Source organism: Engystomops pustulosus, chromosome 2 (genome assembly GCF_040894005.1).
Source record: "Engystomops pustulosus chromosome 2, aEngPut4.maternal, whole genome shotgun sequence".
Classification (NCBI taxonomy): Eukaryota; Metazoa; Chordata; class Amphibia; order Anura; family Leptodactylidae; genus Engystomops; species Engystomops pustulosus.
The window spans coordinates 21,426,286-21,452,091 of record NC_092412.1 but is presented as its reverse complement, the minus strand read 5'-3'; the positions used below and the strand labels follow the sequence as shown (position 1 = coordinate 21,452,091).

Here is a 25,806-nt window from a genome sequence, read left to right as displayed (position 1 = left end):
ATTATAGTAGTTATATTCTTGTATATAGGAGGCAGTATTATAGTAGTTATATTCTTGTACATAGGGGGCAGTATTATAGTAGTTATATTCTTGTACATAGGGGGCAGTATTATAGTAGTTATATTCTTGTACATAGGGGGCAGTATTATAGTAGTTATATTCTTGTACATAGGGGGCAGTATTATAGTAGTTATATTCTTGTACATAGGGGGCAGTATTATAGTAGTTATATTCTTGTACATAGGGGGCAGTATTATAGTAGTTATATTTCTGTACATAGGGGGCAGTATTATAGTAGTTATATTCTTGTACATAGGGGGCAGTATTATAGTAGTTATATTCTTGTACATAGGGGGCAGTATTATAGTAGTTATATTCTTGTACATAGGGGGCAGTATTATAGTAGTTATATTCTTGTACATAGGGGGCAGTATTATAGTAGTTATATTCTTGTACATAGGGGGCAGTATTATAGTAGTTATATTCTTGTACATAGGAGCAGTATTATAGTAGTTATATTCCTGTACATAGGGGCAGTATTATAGTAGTTATATTCTTGTACATAGGGGGCAGTATTATAGTAGTTATATTCTTGTACATAGGAGGCAGTATTATAGTAGTTATATTCTTGTACATAGGGGGCAGTATTATAGTAGTTATATTCTTGTACATAGGGGACAGTATTATAGTAGTTATATTCTTGTACATAGGGGGCAGTATTATAGTAGTTATATTCTTGTACATAGGGGGCAGTATAATAGTAGTTATATTCTTGTACATAGGGGGCAGTATTATAGTAGTTATATTCTTGTACATAGGGGGCAGTATTATAGTAATTATATTCTTGTACATAGGGGGCAGTATTATAGTAGTTATATTCTTGTACATAGGGGGTAGTATTATAGTAGTTATATTCTTGTACATAGGGGCAGTATTATAGTAGTTATATTCTTGTACATAGGGGGCAGTATTATAGTAGTTATATTCTTGTACATAGGGGGCAGTATTATAGTAGTTATATTCTTGTACATAGGGGCAGTATTATAGTAGTTATATTCTTGTACATAGGGGCAGTATTATAGTAGTCATATTCTTGTACATAGGGGGCAGTATTATAGTAGTTATATTCTTGTACATAGGGGGCAGTATTATAGTAGTTATATTCTTGTACATAGGGGGCAGTATTATAGTAGTTATATTCTTGTACATAGGGGGCAGTATTATAGTAGTTATATTCTTGTACATAGGGGGCAGTATTATAGTAGTTATATTCCTGTACATAGGGGGCAGTATTATAGTAGTTATATTCTTGTACATAGGGGGCAGTATTATAGTAGTTATATTCTTGTACATAGGGGCAGTATAATAGTAGTTATATTCTTGTACATAGGGGGCAGTATTATAGTAGTTATATTCTTGTACATAGGGGGCAGTATTATAGTAGTTATATTCTTGTACATAGGGGGCAGTATTATAGTAGTTATATTCCTGTACATAGGGGGCAGTATTATAGTAGTTATATTCTTGTACATAGGGGGCAGTATTATAGTAGTTATATTCTTGTACATAGGGGGCAGTATTATAGTAGTTATATTCTTGTACATAGGGGGCAGTATTATAGTAGTTATATTCTTGTACATAGGGGGCAGTATTATAGTAGTTATAGTCTTGTACATAGGGGGCAGTATTATAGTAGTTATATTCTTGTACATAGGGGGCAGTATTATAGTAGTTATAGTCTTGTACATAGGGGACAGTATTATAGTAGTTATATTCCTGTACATAGGGGGCAGTATTATAGTAGTTATATTCCTGTACATAGGGGGCAGTATTATAGTAGTTATATTCCTGTACATAGGGGGCAGTATTATAGTAGTTATATTCCTGTACATAGGGGGCAGTATTATAGTAGTTATATTCTTGTACATAGGGGGCAGTATTATAGTAGTTATATTCTTGTACATATGGGGCAGTATTATAGTAGTTATATTCTTGTACATAGGGGGCAGTATTATAGTAGTTATATTCTTGTACATAGGGGGCAGTATTATAGTAGTTATATTCTTGTACATAGGGGGCAGTATTATAGTAGTTATATTCCTGTACATAGGGGCCGTATTATAGTAGTTATATTCTTGTACATTGGGGGCAGTATTATAGTAGTTATATTCTTGTACATAGGGGCAGTATTATAGTAGTTATATTCTTGCACATAGGGGGCAGTATTATAGTAGCTATATTCCTGTACATAGGGTGCAGTATTATAGTAGTTATATTCTTGTACATAGGGGGCAGTATTATAGTAGTTATATTCTTGTACATAGGGGGCAGTATTATAGTAGTTATATTCCTGTACATAGGGGCCGTATTATAGTAGTTATATTCTTGTACATAGGGGGCAGTATTATAGTAGTTATATTCCTGTACATAGGGGCCGTATTATAGTAGTTATATTCTTGTACATAGGGGGCAGTATTATAGTAGTTATATTCCTGTACATAGGGGGCAGTATTATAGTAGTTATATTCTTGTACATTGGGGGCAGTATTATAGTAGTTATATTCTTGTACATAGGGGGCAGTATTATAGTAGTTATATTCTTGTACATAGGGGGCAGTATTATAGTAGTTATATTCTTGTACATAGGGGGCAGTATTATAGTAGTTATATTCTTGTACATAGGGGGGCAGTATTATAGTAGTTATAGTCTTGTACATAGGGATCAGTATTATAGTAGTTATATTCTTGTACATGGGGGTAGTATTATAGTAGTTATATTCTTGTACATAGGGGGCAGTATTATAGTAGTTATATTCCTGTACATTGGGGGCAGTATTATAGTAGTTATATTCTTGTACATAGGGGCAGTATTATAGTAGTTATATTCTTGTACATAGGGGGCAGTATTATAGTAGTTATATTCTTGTACATAGGGGGCAGTATTATAGTAGTTATATTCTTGTACATAGGGGCAGTATTATAGTAGTTATATTCTTGTACATAGGGGGCAGTATTATAGTAGTTATATTCTTGTACATAGGGGGCAGTATTATAGTAGTTATATTCTTGTACATAGGGGCAGTATTATAGTAGTTATATTCTTGTACATAGGGGGCAGTATTATAGTAGTTATATTCTTGTACATAGGGGGCAGTATTATAGTAGTTATATTCTTGTACATAGGGGGCAGTATTATAGTAGTTATATTCTTGTACATAGGAGGCAGTATTATAGTAGTTATATTCTTGTACATAGGGGGCAGTATTATAGTAGTTATATTCTTGTACATAGGGGCAGTATTATAGTAGTTATATTCTTGTACATAGGGGGCAGTATTATAGTAGTTATATTCTTGTACATAGGGGGCAGTATTATAGTAGTTATATTCTTGTACATAGGGGGCAGTATTTTAGTAGTTATATTCTTGTACATAGGGGCAGTATTATAGTAGTTATATTCTTGTACATAGGGGGCAGTATTATAGTAGTTATATTCTTGTACATAGGGGGCAGTATTATAGCAGTTATATTCTTGTACATAGGGGCAGTATTATAGTAGTTATATTCTTGTACATAGGGGGCAGTATTATAGTAGTTATATTCCTGTACATAGGGGGCAGTATTATAGTAGTTATATTCTTGTACATAGGGGGCAGTATTATAGTAGTTATATTCTTGTACATAGGGGGCAGTATTATAGTAGTTATATTCTTGTACATAGTGGGCAGTATTATAGTAGTTATATTCTTGTACATAGGGGGCAGTATTATAGTATATCCCTGTACATAGGGGGCAGTATTACAATAGTTATAATTTGGTCACATCTTACCATCCTTGGATGGTCTGGCTTTCTTTATCCAGTCTGTCAGATGCCGAACAAAATCAAAGAAGAAATCTCCTTCTGGGACACTTATTACCTGTTAAATAAACAAAACAAGAAATAAAATATATCATATGAAAAATATATATATTCTTGCATTTTGTTAAATTTAATATGAGGCTAAACTGAAAATTTGGGCCCACGATAAAAAAAACAATAAGATAAAGATAAAAAGATAATCATGAGTGGTTATACCTGGTAGTACCAGGTTTGGACAGTGATGGCGACCCTATGGCAGGTGCCACTCGGAGCCCACTCTGGGGGCACTCCGCTTGTCACCCCCAGCATAGAGTTTGCCGGGCAGGACAAAGCATCCTCCTGCAGTCAGCACAATTTTAGTGGAACACATCCTTGGCTGCCTGGGATTACAGGAGGAGCAGGTGGTAAGGACAGGGCTGGATTATCATTGGAGCTCCATCTACAGGCCCAGCAATGTCCATGGGCCCTGGAGAGAAGCTACAATGATAATCTGAATTTCTCTTCCTTCCTTCTCTCTACTGTATTGGTGTCTTCAGGATGCCCGTATGACTGAAAACTGTGACAGATAAGGGAGTATTAATTTACTGCTTAAAGGGGTTGTCTGTAGGTCAAAAAACATGGCTGCTCTCTATTAAAAACAGCGCCACACCTAACCATGGCTTGTACTGGTATTGCAACTCAGCTGTAGAGAGTTAAATTAATTGAGTTGCATTACCACGTACCACCATTGGTGAGGTGTGGCGCTGGAAATAAGTAGTGCTGGAGCATAACTACTATAAATAAGTGGATTTTGGTTGAAGTTTGGGCACTAGGTCTCCAAAAAGTTAGCCATCATTGAGTTAAGACCTCAATTTCCTGAGATTCTCAGTCATGGACAATCCCACATGACCTGATTTCATGTATCCCCTTGCTTTTCTCTCAGTCCTTACCTTATCAGAGATCTTCACAAACAGACTGAAGCCTTCTGGGGATTTCAGGAGCAGCCGGTTCGCAATATCTTGGCAGAAATCCTTGGCTTTGGTGCTTGACTCCACTTCAAACGCCTGTAAGAGAAGGAGCGGTGTGAACGTCCAATGTGACACCTTGGGATAATGTTCTGTCTTACATGAGGACAAAGATGGGAAAGAAAACCTCGGCTCTATAGTGACGCTTTGTAGTCCAGGGAGGAGACGGGAAATGGGTCTGGGTCTGACCTAGTAGGATGTAGGGGACGTGTTTCACTCCTATATTTTCTCGTGTTATGTGTGATGACTGTCTACATTGATCATCTTATGTACCCAAGATCTCAAAGTAATATGTAAATCACTGCCCCGGCTTCAGACTCCTCACCCGTTAACAAATTCCGACTCCTGACAAGAAACTAGAGCTCTGGATAATTTCTGACCCCAGAACCTTCACTTCAAATCATGAATTAAAACCATAAATTAGATGCCAAAAGATGTCCCCTAAATTACACCAGATCCGAGACTAGACCTCTAAATCAATTCAGGCTAAAGACCAAACCATTAAATTAATGCAGACCCCAAACCAGACATCTATAGTAACCCAGACCCCAAACCAGACATCTATAATAATCCAGACCCCAAACCAGACATCTATAATAATCCAGACCCCAAACCAGACATCTATAATAACCCAGACCCCAAACCAGACATCTATAATACACCAGACCCCAAACCAGACATCTATAATAACCCAGACCCCAAACCAGACATCTATAATAACCCAGACCCCAAACCAGACATCTATAATAACCCAGACCCCAAACCAGACATCTATAATAACCCAGACCCCAAACCAGACATCTATAATAATCCAGACCCCAAACCAGACATCTATAATAATCCAGACCCCAAACCAGACATCTATACTAAAACCCAGACCCCAAACCAGACATCTATACTAAAACCAGACCCCAAACCAGACATCTATACTAAAACCCAGACCCCAAACCAGACATCTATACTAAAACCCAGACCCCAAACCAGACATCTATAATAACCAAGACCCCAAACCAGACATATATAATACACCAGCCCCCAAACCAGACATCTATAATACACCAGACCCCAAACCAGACATCTATTATAACCCAGACCCCAAACTAGACATCTATAATAACCCAGACCCCAAACCAGACATCTATAATAACCCAGACCCCAAACCAGACATCTCTAATAACCCAGACCCCAAACCAGACATCTATAATAACCCAGACCCCAAACCAGACATCTCTAATAACCCAGACCCCAAACCAGACATCTATAATAACCCAGACCCCAAACCAGACATCTATAATAATCCAGACCCCAAACCAGACATCTATAATAACCCAGACCCCAAACCAGACATCTATAATAACCCAGACCCCAAACCAGACATCTATAATAATCCAGACCCCAAACCAGACATCTATAATAATCCAGACCCCAAACCAGACATCTATAATAATCCAGACCCCAAACCAGACATCTATAATAATCCAGACCCCAAACCAGACATCTATAATAATCCAGACCCCAAACCAGACATCTATAATAATCCAGACCCCAAACCAGACATCTATAATAATCCAGACCCCAAACCAGACATCTATAATAACCCTGACCCCAAACCAGACATCTATAATAACCCAGACCCCAAACCAGACATCTATAATAACCCAGACCCCAAACCAGACATCTATAGTAACCCAGACCCCAAACCAGACATCTATAGTAACCCAGACCCCAAACCAGACATCTATAGTAACCCAGACCCCAAACCAGACATCTATAATAATCCAGACCCCAAACCAGACGTCTATACTAAAACCCAGACCCCAAACCAGACATCTATACTAAAACCCAGACCCCAAACCAGACATCTATAATAACCCAGACCCCAAACCAGACATCTATACTAACCCAGACCCCAAACCAGACATCTATACTAAAACCCAGACCCCAAACCAGACATCTATACTAAAACCCAGACCCCAAACCAGACATCTATACTAAAACCCAGACCCAAAACCAGACATCTATACTAAAACCCAGACCCCAAACCAGACATCTACACTAAAACCCAGACCCCAAACCAGACATTTATAATAACCAAGACCCCAAACCAGACATCTATACTAACCCAGACCCCAAACCAGACATCTATAGTAACCCAGACCCCAAACCAGACATCTATAATAATCCAGACATCTATAATAACCCAGACCCCAAACCAGACATCTATAATAATCCAGACCCCAAACCAGACATCTATAATAATCCAGACCCCAAACCAGACATCTATAATAATCCAGACCCCAAACCAGACATCTATAATAATCCAGACCCCAAACCAGACATCTATAATAACCCAGACCCCAAACCAGACGTCTATAATAATCCAGACCCCAAACCAGACGTCTATAATAATCCAGACCCCAAACCAGACATCTGTACTAAAACCCAGACCCCAAACCAGACATCTATACTAAAACCCAGACCCCAAACCAGACATCTATACTAAAACCCAGACCCCAAACCAGACATCTATACTAAAACCCAGACCCCAAACCAGACATCTATACTAAAACCCAGACCCCAAACCAGACATTTATAATAACCAAGACCCCAAACCAGACGTCTATAATAATCCAGACCCCAAACCAGACGTCTATAATAATCCAGACCCCAAACCAGACATCTATACTAAAACCCAGACCCCAAACCAGACATTTATAATAACCAAGACCCCAAACCAGACATCTATACTAACCCAGACCCCAAACTAGACATCTATAATAATCCAGACCCTAAACCAGACATCTATACTAAAACCCAGACCCCAAACCAGACATCTATACTAAAACCAGACCCCAAACCAGACATCTATACTAAAACCCAGACCCCAAACCAGACATCTATACTAAAACCAGACCCCAAACCAGACATCTATACTAAAACCCAGACCCCAAACCAGACATCTATACTAAAACCCAGACCCCAAACCAGACATCTATACTAAAACCCAGACCCCAAACCAGACATCTATAATAACCAAGACCCCAAACCAGACATATATAATACACCAGACCCCAAACCAGACATCTATAATACACCAGACCCCAAACTAGACATCTATTATAACCCAGACCCCAAACTAGACATCTATAATAACCCAGACCCCAAACCAGACATCTATAATAACCCAGACCCCAAACCAGACATCTCTAATAACCCAGACCCCAAACCAGACATCTATAATAACCCAGACCCCAAACCAGACATCTATAATAATCCAGACCCCAAACCAGACATCTATAATAACCCAGACCCCAAACCAGACACCTATAATAACCCAGACATCTATAATAAACCCAGACCCAAAACCAAACATCTATAATAACCCAGACCCCAAACCAAACATCTACAATAACCCAGACCCCAAACCAGACATTTATAATAACCCAGACCCCAAACTAGACATCTCTAATAACCCAGACCCCAAACTAGACATCTATAATAACCCAGACCCCAAACCAGACATCTATAATAATTCAGACCTTCCCCCAGACAAGACTCCAGGCAGACCCCAAACCAGGCCCATAAACTAGAACTCAAAATCAACTCAGACCCCTAAACCAGAAACATTATTTAAGCTAAATCTCAGACCAAACATAAATAATGTTGACAGCCCAAATTTTTGCACTCTCATTGTCCAGATAAAAAGAAATTGGCTGTAAATTAAGATTTTGATTCATGACAGTCCATAAAGTTGGAGCATCTCTTTACATTTACAGGAGGATCCAAAAGTTTTTTCCACCTCCATAAATTAACTTACACTCCAATCTAAAACTAAATGAAACCAGACTCTAAAACCAAATCCCTAAAAGCCCCAAATGAATCCAAGCACCAGACCAGACCCCATAATCAGACCCTGCAATGATCAGGCCTCGGTCTGTTTCTCACCTCATCCGTGTCATCGGGGAAGTACACTTTGTGGAATATTTGGGTGGTTTTGTGTTGAATGGCCTCCACTTCCACCAAATGTGGTGGATACTTCCTGGATCCGTTCCTAAAAGTGGGAGACACAGGTCAGAGGTCAAGAAGAAGATGTCCTCATGTAATACTTATCACAACTGAGGCTTCGCTACAATTACATCCAGTATAAACAATTATTAACAAAACTGAACTCCAAACTGACCCGTGTTCCCTGCACTGATACATTGTAAAGGAAGAATTTTTGTTTATCATTATCTGGACTGGATACAAGTAAAATTCCCGGCTGTGAGAAACCTGGTATTTAGTTTCTGAAGGTAAATGAGTTTCATTCACTGACAAGAGGCAAAGTTCTTGAAAATGTTAACAAAATATGAAAATTAACAAGTCAGGGAACTTTTAAGTGATTGAATTTTGATATAAAACAGACCCCCCCCCCCATAACTACCATATATACTCGAGTATAAGCCTAGTTTTTCAGCACAAAAAAATGTGCTGAACCCCCAAACTCGGCTTATACTCGAGTAAAAAAAATATAGGCTTTACCAGGTTTTTGTGGTAAAATTAGGAGCCTCGGCTTATACTTGGGTCGGCTTATACTCGAGTATATACGGTATATAAAATGAACTTAAACTTTGCAAATACTTTGTTTAACCCCTGATCCTGAAATATATCATAATTTATACTCCAGTCACACCCAGAGCTGCATTAAAGGGGTTTTCCCATGAAGACAAGTTATACCCTATCCATGGGATAGGGCCTAACTTGCTGATTAGAGGGGGTCTCAGCGCTAAGACCCCCGCATATCGTGAAAACAAGGGGTCCTAACGTGGATAGGGCCTAACTTGTCTTCGTAGGAAAACCTGTTTAAGAACTTATAGGAAATCTACCACCAGGATGAAGGATTGTAAACCAAGCACAGTGACATTCTGATGTGTGCCCCCTCTAGCAGGATTCGCTCTTATTTTAGCTTCTTTTGTCCTGGTTTTTACAAAAAAAGCTTTAAAAAATTATACAAACTAGTCTGAGGGGCTTCAGGCTCTATAGACGTCAATGGAGCCTGGAGCCCTTCAGGCTCATTTGAATACATTTTAAGGCCTTTTTTTCAATAAAAAAAGGGCAGGAGAAGCTAAAATGAGAGCAGGCAATGGCAGAGGGGGCACACACCAGCATGTAAGTGTGCTTGGTTTATCATCCTTCATCCTGGTGGCAGTTTTCTATTAAAGGAAATCTACCATCAAACTCCATCATGATAAACCAGGGACACTTACTCACTGATCCAGGCACCGGGACTGTGGTAATCTTCTCATATTTGTTATCCATTGGCTCCTTCCTTCTAAGATCAACTTTTAAAATTATGCTTATTAGCCAGAAGGGTACAAAAGGGGGGTGGGTTGTTACCAGGGCCCCTCTGTGTTGTAGCTTCAAAAGCTGTACTTCACACAGAACATGTGTGGAGGAACAGCTCTACTCTCTATGAGTAAGTGGTTGATCATGATGGATTTGGATCAGACACTGGATCAGAACATTGTGCACTTACCTGAGAGCTCTCTGCAGTCGGTGCATACAGTCTGCCGCCAGGACGTGCTGCTTCCGGGACTGGATGAACCTCTGTACATGAGGTAGTAGGATATTGCTGGGTGGAAAGAGGCCGGTGGCCAGCCATAGCAGCTCCCAGCCCTTCTCTTCACTATACCTGTGACAACAAGTTCAGTATTAAAGGGGTTGTCCAGCTTGTAAAACCCATTGTCATATGGGGCTCATCTATTGCCCAGACTGGAGGACCCAGTTTAAACCAGCAGCACATTGATTCCTATAGGCACCATGCAATTCCTTATTTCTCCTGTAGGAGTGCTGCCGAGATGCTAAACACTTGTTATTAGGTCCTTCTTTAGATTGTGAGTGATCATTACTGGTTCTGATAGCAGATAAACCCCTATGATAAGATTAGTTTAAGGTCTACCCTGAAGGCAAGGACATTCCTGGTGAAGAGGGACACTTACTTGATGTGGTTGTCCGTCAGCTGCTTGAGAACCTGACAGTAGATCTCGTCCTTCAAGGGTTCGGCTTTTAAGGCACCTTCAAAGATTTGATCTGTCAGCTCGTTGACGGAGCGCATGCGCTTGGACGGGTAGTCGCCCATATACTTCAGCATTGGTGCACAGGACACGTCAAGGAATATCAGTGCAGTATAATAGTATATAGCGATAACACAGGGAGGTCATGGGGTCATGTCATTGATTTTGTACTGTGGATGACCCCTGAACTCCTCCCAGAGGAACCCTAACACCTGAATGGACTTCCACCCAAATACTCTCAAGGAAACGTACATAGTTAGACAAAACTGCAGTCTTAGGTATCATCCCCGGATAGATTAGTAATTATACTACTGTGTTGATAGTAGCAGCAGGACTGTGAAATATGAGTTTTTGTTCTTGGATTCGAGTTTCTCCATGTCCACCCACTGCCATGCTAGGTGCAGCCCTTGTTAGGTATTGGCCATGGAACTATATGTGATTATATTTCAGTATGTTGTTAGTAGCAGCAGGACTGTGAAATAAGGATTTATATTCCAGGATTTGTAGCTTTTCCCAGTGTACCACAGATCCTTTGCCTTAAGTGATAGATCTTATATTAAACCAGAATCCTGACACAGATTTTACTCGCAGCAGAGAGGAGGGACTTTGAAGCAGCTCAATGAAGAGAGAACAGAGCACAGCAGTGTGAGAACATGTCCCCAGTATACTTTGAAAGGCTACAATCCTGTGATATAAATCTATATTTCACTGTTCTTCTTCTACTAACAACATACATAAAAGCTGGATTACACTTCTCTCCAGGGACACTAACTAAAACTTTTTTTTTTAGAAAACACAGAGCACAGCAGTGTAAGGACACACCCCTTATATACTCGAGAAAGTTACAATCCTGGAATCTAATTTTATATTTTACAGTCCTGCTGCTACTAACAACATATGCAAAAATCTGTTTACACATCTCTCCAGGGACAATACATAACACTGGCTGCAAAGAGCACAGAGCACAGAGTACTGCAGTGTGAGGGCACTCCCCTCAGTGCACTTAGAAAAGCTACATGGAATATAAATCCATTTTCACAGTCCTGGTCCTACTAAACACACACATAAAGGTCTGATCATACACCTCTCCAGGGATAATAGCTAACGCTGGCTGCAGAGACCACAGAGTACAGCAGGGCATACCCCTAGTGCAATAGAAGAATCTACATTCCTGGAATTTTATTCTATATCTCACAGTCCTGCAGCTACTAACAATATATGCAAAAGTATCTTTACACATCTCCCCAGGGACAATACCTAACAAAGAGCTGCAGGCTGCAAAGAGCATAGAGCACAACAGTGTGAGGACATGTCCCCGGTTCACTAGGGGAAGCTACAATCCTGGAATATTAACAGCCCTGCTGCTACTAACACAACCCCAAGTGCACTTGAAGCTGCAATTCTGGAATACAAATCCACATTTCACAGTTCTGTTTCTACTAACAACACACACAAAAGTATGATTACACATCTCTCCTGCCTGCAGAAAGCACAGATCAAACCAGTGTGAGGAAACACCCTCAGTGCACTTGGAGAAGCACAGAGTACAGCAGTGTGAGAAGCTACAATCCTGGAATAAACTTTTCAAAGTACTGCTGCTATTAAAAACACACATCTGATTATACATCCCTCCAGGGACATTACCTAACACTGGCTGCAGAGAGCACAGAGTACAGCAGTGTGATGAAACACCCTAAGTGCAGGAGGAGAATCTACAATCCTGAAATATTAATCTATATCTCACAGTCCTGCAGCTACTAACAGCATACACAAAGGTCTGATTACACATCTCTCCCGGGGCAATGCTGCCTGCAGTCTCTATGGTTGCACCAGCTTACAATCAATGTAATCCATTACAGCGTGAGTGTATGGAAGGATATCGATGAAGGCCATGCAGGCTTCCTGGGACAGCTCGTCGCTCATTAACACCTTCCTCAGGAGGGCCTGTTTGATGGGCTCCCGGGTGTAGCACCACAGCCGGTCCTTCCCTCGGTTCTTGGTGATCATGACGCGGCTCAGGGTGTGCTTAGGTGGTGGTCTGAGGAGCAAGAACATAATCTCATGAATGTGTAATTATCTATTGGTTAGGACTCTCCATGATTGCTGGGCTATGTAGTCAGTGATAGATTGCTCCTGTCTGGCAGCAGAAGAACATGGAGGAGGTGATTGGGTCATGATGTGCCGGACACTGTTATGGGGGTGATAGGGTTGGCACTGAGATGTGGGCAATGCATGACATTGGGGAGGGAGCTGGGGAAATGCCCCACGTGTATCACCACCACAAAGTAGCTTCCTCAGGGGGAACCACAAATGTGCTGACAACAAACTCAGCACTGCTACATCTGTACACAGACATAATGTACTGAGGTTCCTGACCTGAAGTAATCGTAGGAGAATTCCTCCAGCGTGTACGGCTTCGTCTTCTCCTCTTGCTCCATTGTAGTCATCTGGACTGTCCGCACTACGTCCTGGCGCTGATCCGGGGTCATCGTCACCAGGGTCTGGACAAAGTGGAAAATAGTATTAATGACCAGGTACCATCTATTTATACTGCTCTGTGTGTATAGTTTTAGGTCGCAGTCACTAGAATGCTCATATGGCTGACAATTATCTCGTCCTAGTCCTCTCCCCCCACCAACCCCCCCCCCCCCAAAGGGGGAAGGGGGAGAAGCCACTTTTTGGCAGTGGCTGAACTACCTAAGAGTAAAAGGATTAGGCTAAAATCTTCAAACATTAAATGCTCAAATGATTTCGAGATGCCTCTGCAGAAGTGACCCAGTCTATACAGCAAAGCTGTAAGCATGAGGCTCTGCCTTTCTCACACCCTCTAGTGGCCAGTGTGAGAACGCGGATAAATTGTTGTATTGGAGGCCCAGTTGGATGGTAGCCTATGGTAAGAACCTACCACAATCTCCGAGGACGGTTTGGTGACGGTCGGCATGACGTACACAATCTCGGTTGGAAAGTCTCCTTTCTGCTTTGTCCTCTCGTTATAGCCGTGGGCCCAGCCAGAATTCATGATAGACTCCCCCGTGTCCTGGTCCAGGATAATCAGATCCCCCTTCAAAAAACTAAGGAATCCTGAATCTTCTCCGGCTACAAAAGTGAAAAAAACAATAAATGGAAACTAAAAAGAATGGAGCCGAAAATTGCTTAAAGACCCCATCTCCTCCACGAACCACCCCATCTCCTCCACGAACCACCCCATCTCCTCCTCCATGAACCACCCCATCGCCTCCTCCATGAACCACCCCATCGCCTCCTCCATGAACCACCCCATCGCCTCCTCCATGAACCACCCCATCGCCTCCTCCATGAACCACCCCATCGCCTCCTCCATGAACCACCCCATCGCCTCCTCCATGAACCACCCCATCGCCTCCTCCATGAACCACCCCATCTCCTCCAGGAACCACCCCATCTCCTCCATGAACCACCCCATCACCTCCTCCATGAACCACCCCATCGCCTCCTCCATGAACCACCCCATCGCCTCCTCCATGAACCACCCCATCGCCTCCTCCATGAACCACCCCATCTCTTCTATGAACCACCCCATCTGTTCCATGAACCACCCCATCTCCTCCTCCATGAACCACCCCATCTCTTCCATGAACCACCCCATCTCCTCCTTCATGAACCACCCCATCTCCTCCTCCATGAACCACCCCATCGCTTCCTCCATGAACCACCCCATCTCCTCCTTCATGAACCATCCCATCTCCTCCTCCATGAACCACCACATCTCCTCCATGAACCACCCCATCTCCTCCATGAACCACCCCATCTCCTCCATGAACCACCACATCTCTTCCATGAACCACCCCATCTGCTCCATGAACCACCCCTCCTCCTCCATGAACCACCCCATCTCCTCCTCCATGAACCACCCCATCTGCTCCACGAACCACCCCTCCTCCTCCATGAACCACCCCATCTCCTCCTCCATGAACCACCCCATCTCCTCCATGAACCACCCCATCTCCTCCACCAACCACCCCATATGCTCCACGAACCACCCCATATGCTCCACGAACCACCCTCCTCCTCCATGAACCACCCCATCGCCTCCTCCATGAACCACCCCATCTCCTCCTCCATGAACCACCCCATCTCCTCCTCCATGAACCACCCCATCTCCTCCTCCATGAACCACCCCATCTCCTCCTCCATGAACCACCCCATCTCCTCCTCCATGAACCACCCCATCTGCTCCACGAACCACCCCATATGCTCCACGAACCACCCCATATGCTCCACGAACCACCCCATATGCTCCACGAACCATCCCTCCTCCTCCATGAACCACCCCATCGCCTCCTCCATGAACCACCCCATCTCCTCCTCCATGAACCACCCCATCTCCTCCATGAACCACCCCATCTGCTCCACGAACCACCCCATATGCTCCATGAACCACCCCTCCTCCTCCATGAACCACCCCATCTCCTCCATGAACCACCCCATATGCTCCACGAACCACCACATATGCTCCACGAACCACCACATATGCTCCACGAACCACCACATCTTCTCCTCCATGAACCACCACATCTCTTCCATGAACCACCCCATTTCCTCCTCCATGAACCACCCCATCTCCTCCATGAACCACCCCATCTCCTCCATGAACCACCCCATCTGCTCCACGAACAACCCCATATGCTCCACGAACCACCCCATCTCCCCCATGAACCATTTTAGTCCTGGGGGTCTGGAGGTTTCCCCATGTCTGCTTAGGCTATGAACAACTTAAAGTAGATTTCATAGATACAGATATTGATAACCAACTGATAATGTGCCCCTTCCCCCCACTTATAATGATTTCTGTACCCCCTCTTAGAAACCTAAACCATTGTAGCATCTTATGTATGGAGAGAAACCCTAGGATCCAGTCTTACCAGGGTTTGGATTGTCCTGTAGAGCCACCACAAACTTAGATCTTTTCCTCAGTCCTTCCAGGAAGGTCACCACAAGTTCTCGGATATCTTCTGCATTGTTGGAAGTGAAGGTGTACTCATCTCCTTTAATGGTGGCCAAGGTGAAGCTCTGTCCTTGCAGCTTACCACCTCTTTAAGAAATCGCAACAACACAGGGGAAACAGAGAACATGTTAGGACTTTATCCAAAGGAATAGAGAAAGCCTGTGAGTCCTGCTTCTCCCACCCACTCATGGAGAAAGCCTGTGAGTCCTGCTTCCTCTACCCACTCATAGAGAAAGCCTGTGAGTCCTGCTCCACCCACTCATAGAGAAAGCCTGTAAATCCTGCTTCTCCCACCCACTCATAGATAAAGCCTGTGAGTCCTGCTCCCTCTACCCACTCATAGAGAAAGCCTGTGAGTCCTGCTACATCCACCCACTCATAGAGAAAGCCTGTGAGTCCTGCTTCCCTCATTCACTCATAGAGAAAGCCCTTGAGTCCAGTCCCCCCCCCCACTCATAGAGAAAGCCTGTGAGTCCTGCTCGCTCCACCCACTCATAGCGAAAGTCTGTGAGTCCTGCTCGCTCCACCCACTCATAGAGAAAGCCTGTGAGTCCTGCTCGCTCCACCCACTCATAGAGAAAGCCTGTGAGTCCTGCTTCCCTCATTCACTCATAGAGAAAGCCTGTGAGTCCAGTCCCCCCCCCCACTCATAGAGAAAGCCTGTGAGTCCATGCAGGGGTTGAACAGCGTTGCGTTGGTAATGATTGTGTCTACGGAAAATTACCCACAGATAGAAACAGTCATTTTTATCACCGATTTTCCTTTTTCTCTCTGCACTCACCTGCTGCTGGACACGGCTGTGATCTCTGGGAAGGACAGCTCCAGGAGAACCTGCTCCTGCTCATCTACAAAGTAGACGCCCGTCCAGTTCACTGCCACAATCACATCGTTTTTAGGAAGGCTGGGTCCTAAAAATCATATAAGACATGCAGCAAATAGGTAAATACATACAATAATACATAATCTGTACCAGATCCCATACTGCATGCACAATGTATAGCACTAATATCCTCCTGCACCCCCCTTAGTTAGGTCCCTGCAAAAGGACACATTGGGGCTCATTTACTAAGGGTCGCGGATTGCACTTTCACCAGACTTTGGACCTTTTTCGGGATTTGCACGGCTTTGACAGGTATTTAACAGGTCTGTGCTGGGACTGTGTCGCACACAATCGTTTTCTGACGCAGCTGCACTGCTTTCAGGCGACACAAATTAGGGGCGTACCGTCGGACGATCCAACTGATTCGGACTGAGCGCGGGATTTAACTTTTAAATTGTGTCACAAGCCAAGCACTTACATGCACCAGGAAGAAGAAGGTGAACTCTGTCAGACCTGAGCGGGGAAGCGACACATGCAGGATATGGGGCGCACCATCTCAGTGAATAGCGGCACAGTGCATTATCGTTGGACAATGCACTTTCGGGGAACTCACTGGACCAAGTGAGTAAATGGGTCCCAATGTAGCAAATGATCAGTTCAGGAGAGATTTTACCAATGTGTTCAGTTTATAGAGGATTATCCAGACTAGATACAATTGTACCAAATCCTCAGCTGTGAGAAGTATTAGGCTTATAAATGTAACTAGTCTCTGGTTATACAATTTTTTTTTTTATTTAAGTAAACTGAAAATAAACAGATACGCTGAAATTCTGCGTCTCCACACTGCTTTGCTCTTAATTATCTGCACTGACCTGCTCCAAAGTCTCTGCCCATCTGCTAAGTTACTTCTTTTACTTAGAGAGGAGTAGATTTAAAGCAGCTCAATGCACAGGGCAAAGAGCACAGCAGGGTGAGGACCCCCCCCAACCAGGGCAATAGGAGAAGTTACAATCCAGGAACATAAATCCACGGTCCTGTTGCTACTAACAACATACACAATGGTATGATTACACATCTCTCTGTGCGGACAATGCATAACACAGGCTGCAGAGAGCTCGGAGCACAGCAGTGTGAGGACACATCCCCAGTGCGCAAGTGGAAGCTACAATCCTGGAAAATAAATGCACAGTCCTGCTGTTACTAACAAAATATACAATTGTATGATTCCACATCTCTTCAAGAACAATAGATAACACTAGCTGAAGAGAGCACAGCAGTGTGAGTACACCCCCAAGTGCAACATACACAAAAATATAATTGCAGATCTCTCTATGACCCATTCCTAACACTGGCTGCATTCAACATGGTCACACCTGCGGACAGATAACCTTTTACATAACAGTAGAAGATGGTTGCCACCACTAGGGGGAACTGAAGAGCAAAATGCATACAGTGCTATTATTATAGTCAAGTTTGCACAGTACACATTCGGCTCCTGAGCTCCCCCTAGTGGTCGAATAGAAGACTGAAGTGTAAGCCTAGGTCCTAGGACATCAGGTTTTCTGGTAACCCATTTACTTTACCTGAGAATTTAAAGGCCTCATAGAATCTAGAAAACAGCAAAGGCCACTTAAACCGTGCAAAGTCCACCACGTTCTCTTTAACCTTCTGTGCATCTGATCTTCTCTGGGCGTATATACCCTGCAGGGGCAAAACACATACATGCATTCATGGACTTTGAGCTTTATAAATGGGGTCAGTCTTCTTAATGGTGGGGAATAGTTTGAGAAGAATTTGCAAAAATTGGAGTTATCCTTTAATTAATAGGGGCTAATTAGTGACCAATATAGACACACACATTTACATACCAGCAGGGGGCGTCTTACCTTCTTGTGTGCAGCAATGATGTATTGGGCCCATTTCTCCACATTTTTGGATGGTGTGATCTCGCGGTCGGGGATGTAAGAGGTGATCAGGTTTAATAATCTTTCCATTATCATCTCTGAACCGTAATCGACATAGTACTGCTGAGACGCCAGCTCGGCTAGGTCTTCCTCCTGGGAGCAGGACAAGGATCCATCAGGACGGGTTTAAAATGGGAAGTCTCATGTGAGCAATACTTCAATTTAAAGGGATAATCCACTAAAGAAACTGCATAAACATTGGTCCTTAGCATTATAATCACTTTTAAAAAGATTTTTTTGTGCAAAACTGTGGACATGTTGAAATGTGATTATATGCATTGCCACAGAAAAGCACCCTATACATCACTTATGGGGATTCCTGGCCACTATAGTTAACTATATATATATATTCATATACATCTAGACAGATAAGATGTGGTTCTACTCAATGCCATTATTGTCAAGCTGAAAGTAATGGTTGTGAAACTGTGCACATGCTGAAATGTGATATTATGCACTGCCACAGTAGAGCGCTCATGATATCACTTATGGGTATTCTTCACGACTTAAGTTATCATACAGCTATATCAACGAGCCAACGAATATAACTATATATATCTTCATACAAATCAAGACAGATAAGATGTGGATCCACACAATGCTCTTATGGTAAGGCTGAAAGTAATGGTTGTGGAACTGTGGACATGCTGAAATGTGATATTATGCACTGCTACAGTAAAGTACTTTTGATATCACTTATGGGTATTCCTGGCCACTATAGTTGTCACACAGCTTTATCACCGAACCAATAACTATATATGTATTTAACCATAAGATGTAGATCCACACAATACTCTTATTGTAAGGCTGAAAATTATGGTTGTGGAACTGTGGACAAGCTGAAATGTGATATTATGCACTGCCACAGTAAAGCACTTTTGATATCACTTATGGGTTTTCCTGGCCACTATAGTTATCACACAGCTATATCACCGAACCAATAACTATATATGTATATAACCATAAGATGTGGATCCACACAATGCTCTTATGGTACAGCTGAAGGTAATGGACAGGCAGTGTTATCATAGGAACATTCTTCATGTTTAATAAATAAAAATGAACTATGAATATAGCTAGACGTACAGCGACTGACCCCACAAGTGGTGTAGGGGGATGGGGCTCACCTTGTCACACCGATACTCCCCAAACTTGACCCCCCGGACAATTTGTTGATAAATGAGATTGGTGGCCACGTTGTCTTCTGCAGGATTGTGCCAGGGGGTGAAGATTTCCTTCCTAAAAAAGAGTCTCCAGGGAGCGTTCCTCTCCTGCGCTCCCTGCTCCTTGGCGTATTGTTCACATTGCGAAACGGCGTCCATCACATGGTCATTACCGCTGCCTAATGAGGACACCTAATGGACAGAGGAGGTAACGCATGTGGGGTTACCATAGCAGGAGGTTCTATGCAGCTTACGGGATGTGGGGAAAAAATAAACAAAGGCGATATTATAAGGTATTGTTATGTACTTGGCAGTACTTTTTGGTCCTTGTATGGCACTCATTTCTGGCAATATGGTATTGTTATATAGCCATGTACAGGGAGATTATACTATATATATAGTACTATTATTCTTGGACTATTTGGCTGTATTATCCTACCATTGAGCCCTGAGATATAGCACCGTTTAGCAGTATTATTTTAGGTTTGCATTATTTGGCGGTATTATTTAGTCACCGTATGGCACTATTATTTGACGCCTATTATAGGAAATGTGTAAAAGTATCTGAGCACTTATGTACAAATTCAATTTTATTACTAAACAGTATAGCACTGTTATCCTTGCGCTGTATGGCGGTATTATTTTATTATTGTATAATATTATTTGGCAATGTATGTTGTTTTTCTAGTCATAGTGTAAACGTTTGTGAGCACTGTATTTAAGCATTACATATATGAATTGTATGCTATTACTGTACTGTATTGTTGTACTACATATAGCAGCATTATTATTATTATATATTATAATATAAACCTATATTTAGTGTCACTTTTTATAGAAACAGACACCTTACTTCAGGCTGGAGTACAGATGATAAGTAACACAGCATCTATTACCTTATCAAACAGAGCTATGTATAAGGAGAAGCCGAATCTGTCCTTCAGGTTGACCTTGTCGGCCAGCGAGTTGCACAGTTCCATGGCTGTGGTGGCCGAATCTGTGAGAAGGGTCTTAGTTGTCCCGTCCATGAACGTCACGGGAAGCATAATCGGCTTCTTGGATTTGGTGGCCTGTGGAGAACAATGGCAATCATCATAGGTAAATGGAAACTATCCGGCGTGGTGCTGTGTAACCCCCCTAAAAACCAACCCAATAATCTCCTGTGAGCGAACCTGAAGCTCCAGCCAACTTGGGGGCTGCGTCCTGGTGCCATTGCCGAACGTCCTTCTCAGCCGCTCTTCACAGTACGGAGCGTAACCTGGGGGGCCCCCACTTATAAAGTTTCTCAGATACTGAAATAAAGACATAAAAGGATACAATATAACCATTACCTATAGAGGTACAGTCCAGTTCTATGGCATATGGGCTACAGACGCACCCCTGGAGATGCTATAGGAACCCGAGCAGAGAACCCGAGGAGTCCTGCATTGTACTATAGGAATAAGCATGACCAATTTTATGGGGGAATTATAAAAAAAAATTTCTGAAGGATCAGTTACTCCCTCAGGGTCAGTTGCTCTGGAGGAACTGGGATCATGGATCTGATGGGACCCTGTGTCATGCAGTCTCAGTACCAGCTTTTGGACTGTACTTTTAGTCGGGTGGTTAAGCGTAGTAGCCTAATATTGGTTCTGGGCACCCACACCCTAATAAGAAGAGCCATCCAAAGTGCCAATATACACAGGGTGCGGCCATTAAAGTTCCTATTTACTTATAAACTGGCCAAAAAATTATAATGTTATAATGTGTTAATATATGCTGTGTCCTATTGAATGTACTGAGAGATTGGGGCTGCATGAGAAACCCTTCTTACTTGTTAATACTTTGGAAGCTTCTAGAATTTGGAAGAGCATTAGTTATAAATAAAGTAGCTTACCTGAAAAATTGTCTAGGTTATTGAATTAGGAAATTGTAAAATGCCATTAAGAAGCCAGCATGGTGGCTTTGTGGTTAGCATTACAGCCTTGCAGCGCTGGGGACCTAGGTTCAAGTCCCAGGGTCAACATATGCAAAGGACTCCTTTATTTATATAGCGCACACAGATTATGCGGCGCTGCACAGAGTTTGCCAGATCAGTCCCTGTCCCCAATGGGGCCCACAATCTAATCAACCTACCAGTATGTTTTGGAGTGTGGGAGGAAACTGGAGAACCCAGAGGAAACCCACACAAACTCTTTCCGCAGGTTCTGTAGATTGGTGGAGATCCTAATGACCCAGACCTGAGTTCTGGAGGACCTGTTCATTCCTGATCCTATCCCTCTGCCTACCATTGTGGCAGCTGTGGTTCCATTTGGGTCATCAGACTAATACTTAGAGTTCCTCTGCGTTGGCGCTGCTGGGAATTTGAAGACTCAAGTTTGAGTAGAGGTGAATGCTATGGTCACTTTGTGATCAGGCTACACTGTAGGGGAAAAGTCCAAGAGTCTCCCACTGACCTTAACAAACTTTTCAGAAGGGGCGAAGCATCCCACACACAGGGACATCAGGATCCAGCCTCGGGCATGGCTGCTCTTGGACGGGTTCTGGGTGAGCTGTTTGGAGATTTGGCAGTAGATTTCATCCCTGCAGGAAAAGATTAAGGTCTAAGGGTGAGTTTATTTTTAAGAATCTACTATCATCAGAATAAGGCACATTAAGGCCCGTTCCACACTTGCGAGTGCGATGAATGTGTAATTAGACTTTTGTGCACATTTTTAGTAGCAGCAGGACTGTGAATTAAGTATTTATATTCCAGGAGTACTAGGGGGAGGGTCCTCACACCGCTGTGCTCTGTGAAGGCAATGTTAGGTATTTTCCCTGGTGACATGCAGGGCCGGATTATAGGCGGGGCTCCCGGGGCTCGAGCCCCGGGGCCCCCACCATCTTGCCCCCCCAGGGGGCCTCCACCAGATCGCGTCCCCCGGTCCGACTCCTCAGCCGCCGCCTCCCTTAGTCGTCCGCCCTCGGCACACGTCACCACCTCCACACATATCCCCTTGCATGGCCTGCCCGCCCACCTGTCCGCCCCCCGGCACAAGTTACCGCCTCCCCACCCTTCAGCTGCATGGCCGAGCCATCCGCCCCCTGCCCGCCCATCCCGCAGCCTTACCCTGCATCCCCCGCCACCACCCCCCCTCCTGCCCGAACAGGCAGCCATCCTCCGCAACTCCCACTCCTCCCCGCCGGAACATTCAGCCGTCCTCCGCTCCCCGCGCAAAAGCCGGAACATTCAGCCGTCCTCCGCTCCCCGCGCCCCCCCCCCCTGCCGGAACATTCAGCCGTCCTCCGCTCCCCGCGCAAAAGCCGGAACATTCAGCTGTCCTCCGCTCCCCGCGCCCCCCCCCCCTGCCGGAACATTCAGCCGTCCTCCGCTCAACGCCCCCCCCCCTCGCCGGAGCATTCAGCCGTCCTCCGTCCCATCCCCCCCCCCCCGCCGGAACATTCAGTCTCCCATCCCCGCGCGCCGCCCCCCGGGACCAAGCAGTCATCCTCCGCATCCCCCACTCCTCCCCGCCGGAACATTCAGCTGTCCTCCGCTCCCCGCGCCCCCCCCCCCCCGCCGGAACATTCAGCTGTCCTCCGCTCCCCGCGCCCCCCCCCCCCCCCCGCCGGAACATTCAGCTGTCCTCCGCTCCCCGCGCAAAAGCCGGAACATTCAGCCGTCCTCCGCTCCCCGCGCCCCCCCCCCCCCCGCCGGAACATTCAGCCGTCCTCCGCTCCCCGCGCAAAAGCCGGAACATTCAGCCGTCCTCCGCTCCCCGCGCCCCCCCCCCCCCCCCCGCCGGAACATTCAGCCGTCCTCCGCTCCCCGCGCAAAAGCCGGAACATTCAGCCGTCCTCCGCTCCCCGCGCCCCCCCCCTGCCGGAACATTCAGCCGTCCTCCGCTCCCCGCGCAAAAGCCGGAACATTCAGCTGTCCTCCGCTCCCCGCGCCCCCCCCCCCCCCTGCCGGAACATTCAGCCGTCCTCCGCTCAACGCCCCCCCCCCCCTCGCCGGAGCATTCAGCCGTCCTCCGTCCCATCCCCCCCCCCCCCCCCCCCGCCGGAACATTCAGTCTCCCATCCCCGCGCGCCGCCCCCCGGGACCAAGCAGTCATCCTCCGCATCCCCCACTCCTCCCCGCCGGAACATTCAGCTGTCCTCCGCTCCCCGCGCCCCCCCCCCCCGCCGGAACATTCAGCTGTCCTCCGCTCCCCGCGCCCCCCCCCCCCGCCGGAACATTCAGCTGTCCTCCGCTCCCGGCGCCCCCCCCCCCCTGCCGGAACATTCAGCCGTCCTCCGCTCAACGCCCCCCGCCGGAGCATTCAGCCGTCCTCCGTCCCCCCCTCCGCCGGAACATTCAGCCGTCCTCCGCTCAATACCTCCCATCCCCGCGCCCCCCCCCCCCCGGGACCATACCAACCCCCCGTGGAACATGCAGTTGACAACTGTCCGCCCCGGAGCAAGAAGCCGTCCTCCGTTCCCCCCGAACACCCTCCTGACGGGACAGCCGAACACCCTAAAAGGGTAAGTATACATTACATATTTATTTAAATGTGTGTATATATGATGTATATTGTGTGTATATATGTATATACTGTGTATATATGTATATACTGTGTATATGTGTATATATGTATATACTGTGTATATGTGTATATATGTATATACTGTGTATATGTGTATATATGTATATACTGTGTATATGTGTATATATGTATATACTGTGTATATAACGTGTATATATGTATATACTGTGTATATAACGTTTAAAAATGCATCTACTGTGTATATAAAGTGTATATATGTATATACTGTGTATATATGCATCTACTGTCTATATATTTATATACTGTGTATATATGATTCTACTGTGTATATAAAGTGTATATTTGTATATACTGTGTATATATGCATCTACTGTCTATATGTGTATATACTGTGTATAGATGAATATACTGTATTTATACACGCATATATTTGTATAAGCATATATATGTGCACATTTAAATATATGCTTATATATATGTATATATGATGTATGTTTATATGCTGTGTATATGGTATGTATGTATATGTTCTATATACTGAACGTGTGTGTGTATTTCCCGTATGTGTGTGAAAATGCTGTATATACTGAATGTGTCTGTATTTGCTGTATGTGTATATATATATATAATGTGTATGCCGTATGTGTGATGTATATATACTGTATGTGTGTATATACTTTATGAGTTTGTGTATACTCTGTGTATTAGTGTATAAATGTATATGGGTACATAAATGTGTGTGTATACTTGTATATATATGGGTGCAAGCATACGAGTGTAGAAATTTATGTGTGTATATAAAGGTGTGAATATATCAGTGTATAAATGTGTGTAATTGTATAAACTGCGGGACTGCATGTCTGTGTTACTGGGGGTGAGGCGGCTGTATGTAGCTGTGTTACTGGGGGTGAGGAGGCTGTGTGTAGCTGTGTTACTGGGGGTGAGGCGGCTGTATGTAGCTGTGTTACTGGGGGCGAGGCGGCTGTATGTAGCTGTGTTACTGGCGGTGAGGCGGCTGTATGTAGCTGTGTTACTGGGGGCGATGCGGCTGTATGTAGCTGTGTTACTGGGGGCGATGCGGCTGTATGTAGCTGTGTTACTGGGGGAGAGGCGGCTGTATGTAGCGGTGTTACTGGGGGCGTGGCGGCTGTATGTAGCGGTGTTACTGGGGGCGAGGCGGCTGTATGTAGCTGTGTTACTAGGGATGAGACTGCTGTATGTAGCTGTGTTACTGGGGGCGAGGCGGCTGTATGTAGCTGTGTTACTGGAGGTGAGGCGGCTGTATGTAGCTGTGTTACTGGGGGTGAGGCGGCTGTATGTAGCTGTGTTATTGGGGGCGAGGCGGCTGTATGTAGCTGTGTTACTGGGGGCGAGACAGCTGTATGTAGCTGTGTTACTGGAGATGATGCGGCTGTATGTAGCTGTGTTACTGGGGATGAGGCGGCTGTATGT

The 25,806-nt window shown here is 44.4% G+C and overlaps 1 protein-coding gene across 6 annotated transcripts in view; it reads right to left on the bottom strand.

Moving 5' to 3' along the window:
• MYO7A (myosin VIIA) overlaps positions 1 to 25,806 on the bottom strand; it is a 149,736-nt gene that overhangs the window by 4,815 nt on the left and 119,115 nt on the right. For all 6 annotated transcript variants that reach the window (XM_072133944.1, XM_072133941.1, XM_072133943.1 and 3 more), the window contains 16 exons: positions 22,282 to 22,408; positions 21,019 to 21,138; positions 20,743 to 20,916; positions 19,811 to 20,038; positions 18,606 to 18,776; positions 18,303 to 18,420; positions 16,681 to 16,807; positions 15,817 to 15,986; positions 13,821 to 14,011; positions 13,292 to 13,416; positions 12,796 to 12,953; positions 10,841 to 10,994; positions 10,378 to 10,533; positions 8,808 to 8,913; positions 4,788 to 4,901; positions 3,829 to 3,916 (listed from right to left, as the gene is read on the bottom strand). In XM_072133944.1, coding sequence (XP_071990045.1) covers positions 3,829 to 3,916; positions 4,788 to 4,901; positions 8,808 to 8,913; positions 10,378 to 10,533; positions 10,841 to 10,994; positions 12,796 to 12,953; positions 13,292 to 13,416; positions 13,821 to 14,011; positions 15,817 to 15,986; positions 16,681 to 16,807; positions 18,303 to 18,420; positions 18,606 to 18,776; positions 19,811 to 20,038; positions 20,743 to 20,916; positions 21,019 to 21,138; positions 22,282 to 22,408 — 2,327 coding nt within the window. The remainder of the gene's footprint in view (positions 1 to 3,828; positions 3,917 to 4,787; positions 4,902 to 8,807; positions 8,914 to 10,377; positions 10,534 to 10,840; positions 10,995 to 12,795; positions 12,954 to 13,291; positions 13,417 to 13,820; positions 14,012 to 15,816; positions 15,987 to 16,680; positions 16,808 to 18,302; positions 18,421 to 18,605; positions 18,777 to 19,810; positions 20,039 to 20,742; positions 20,917 to 21,018; positions 21,139 to 22,281; positions 22,409 to 25,806) is intronic.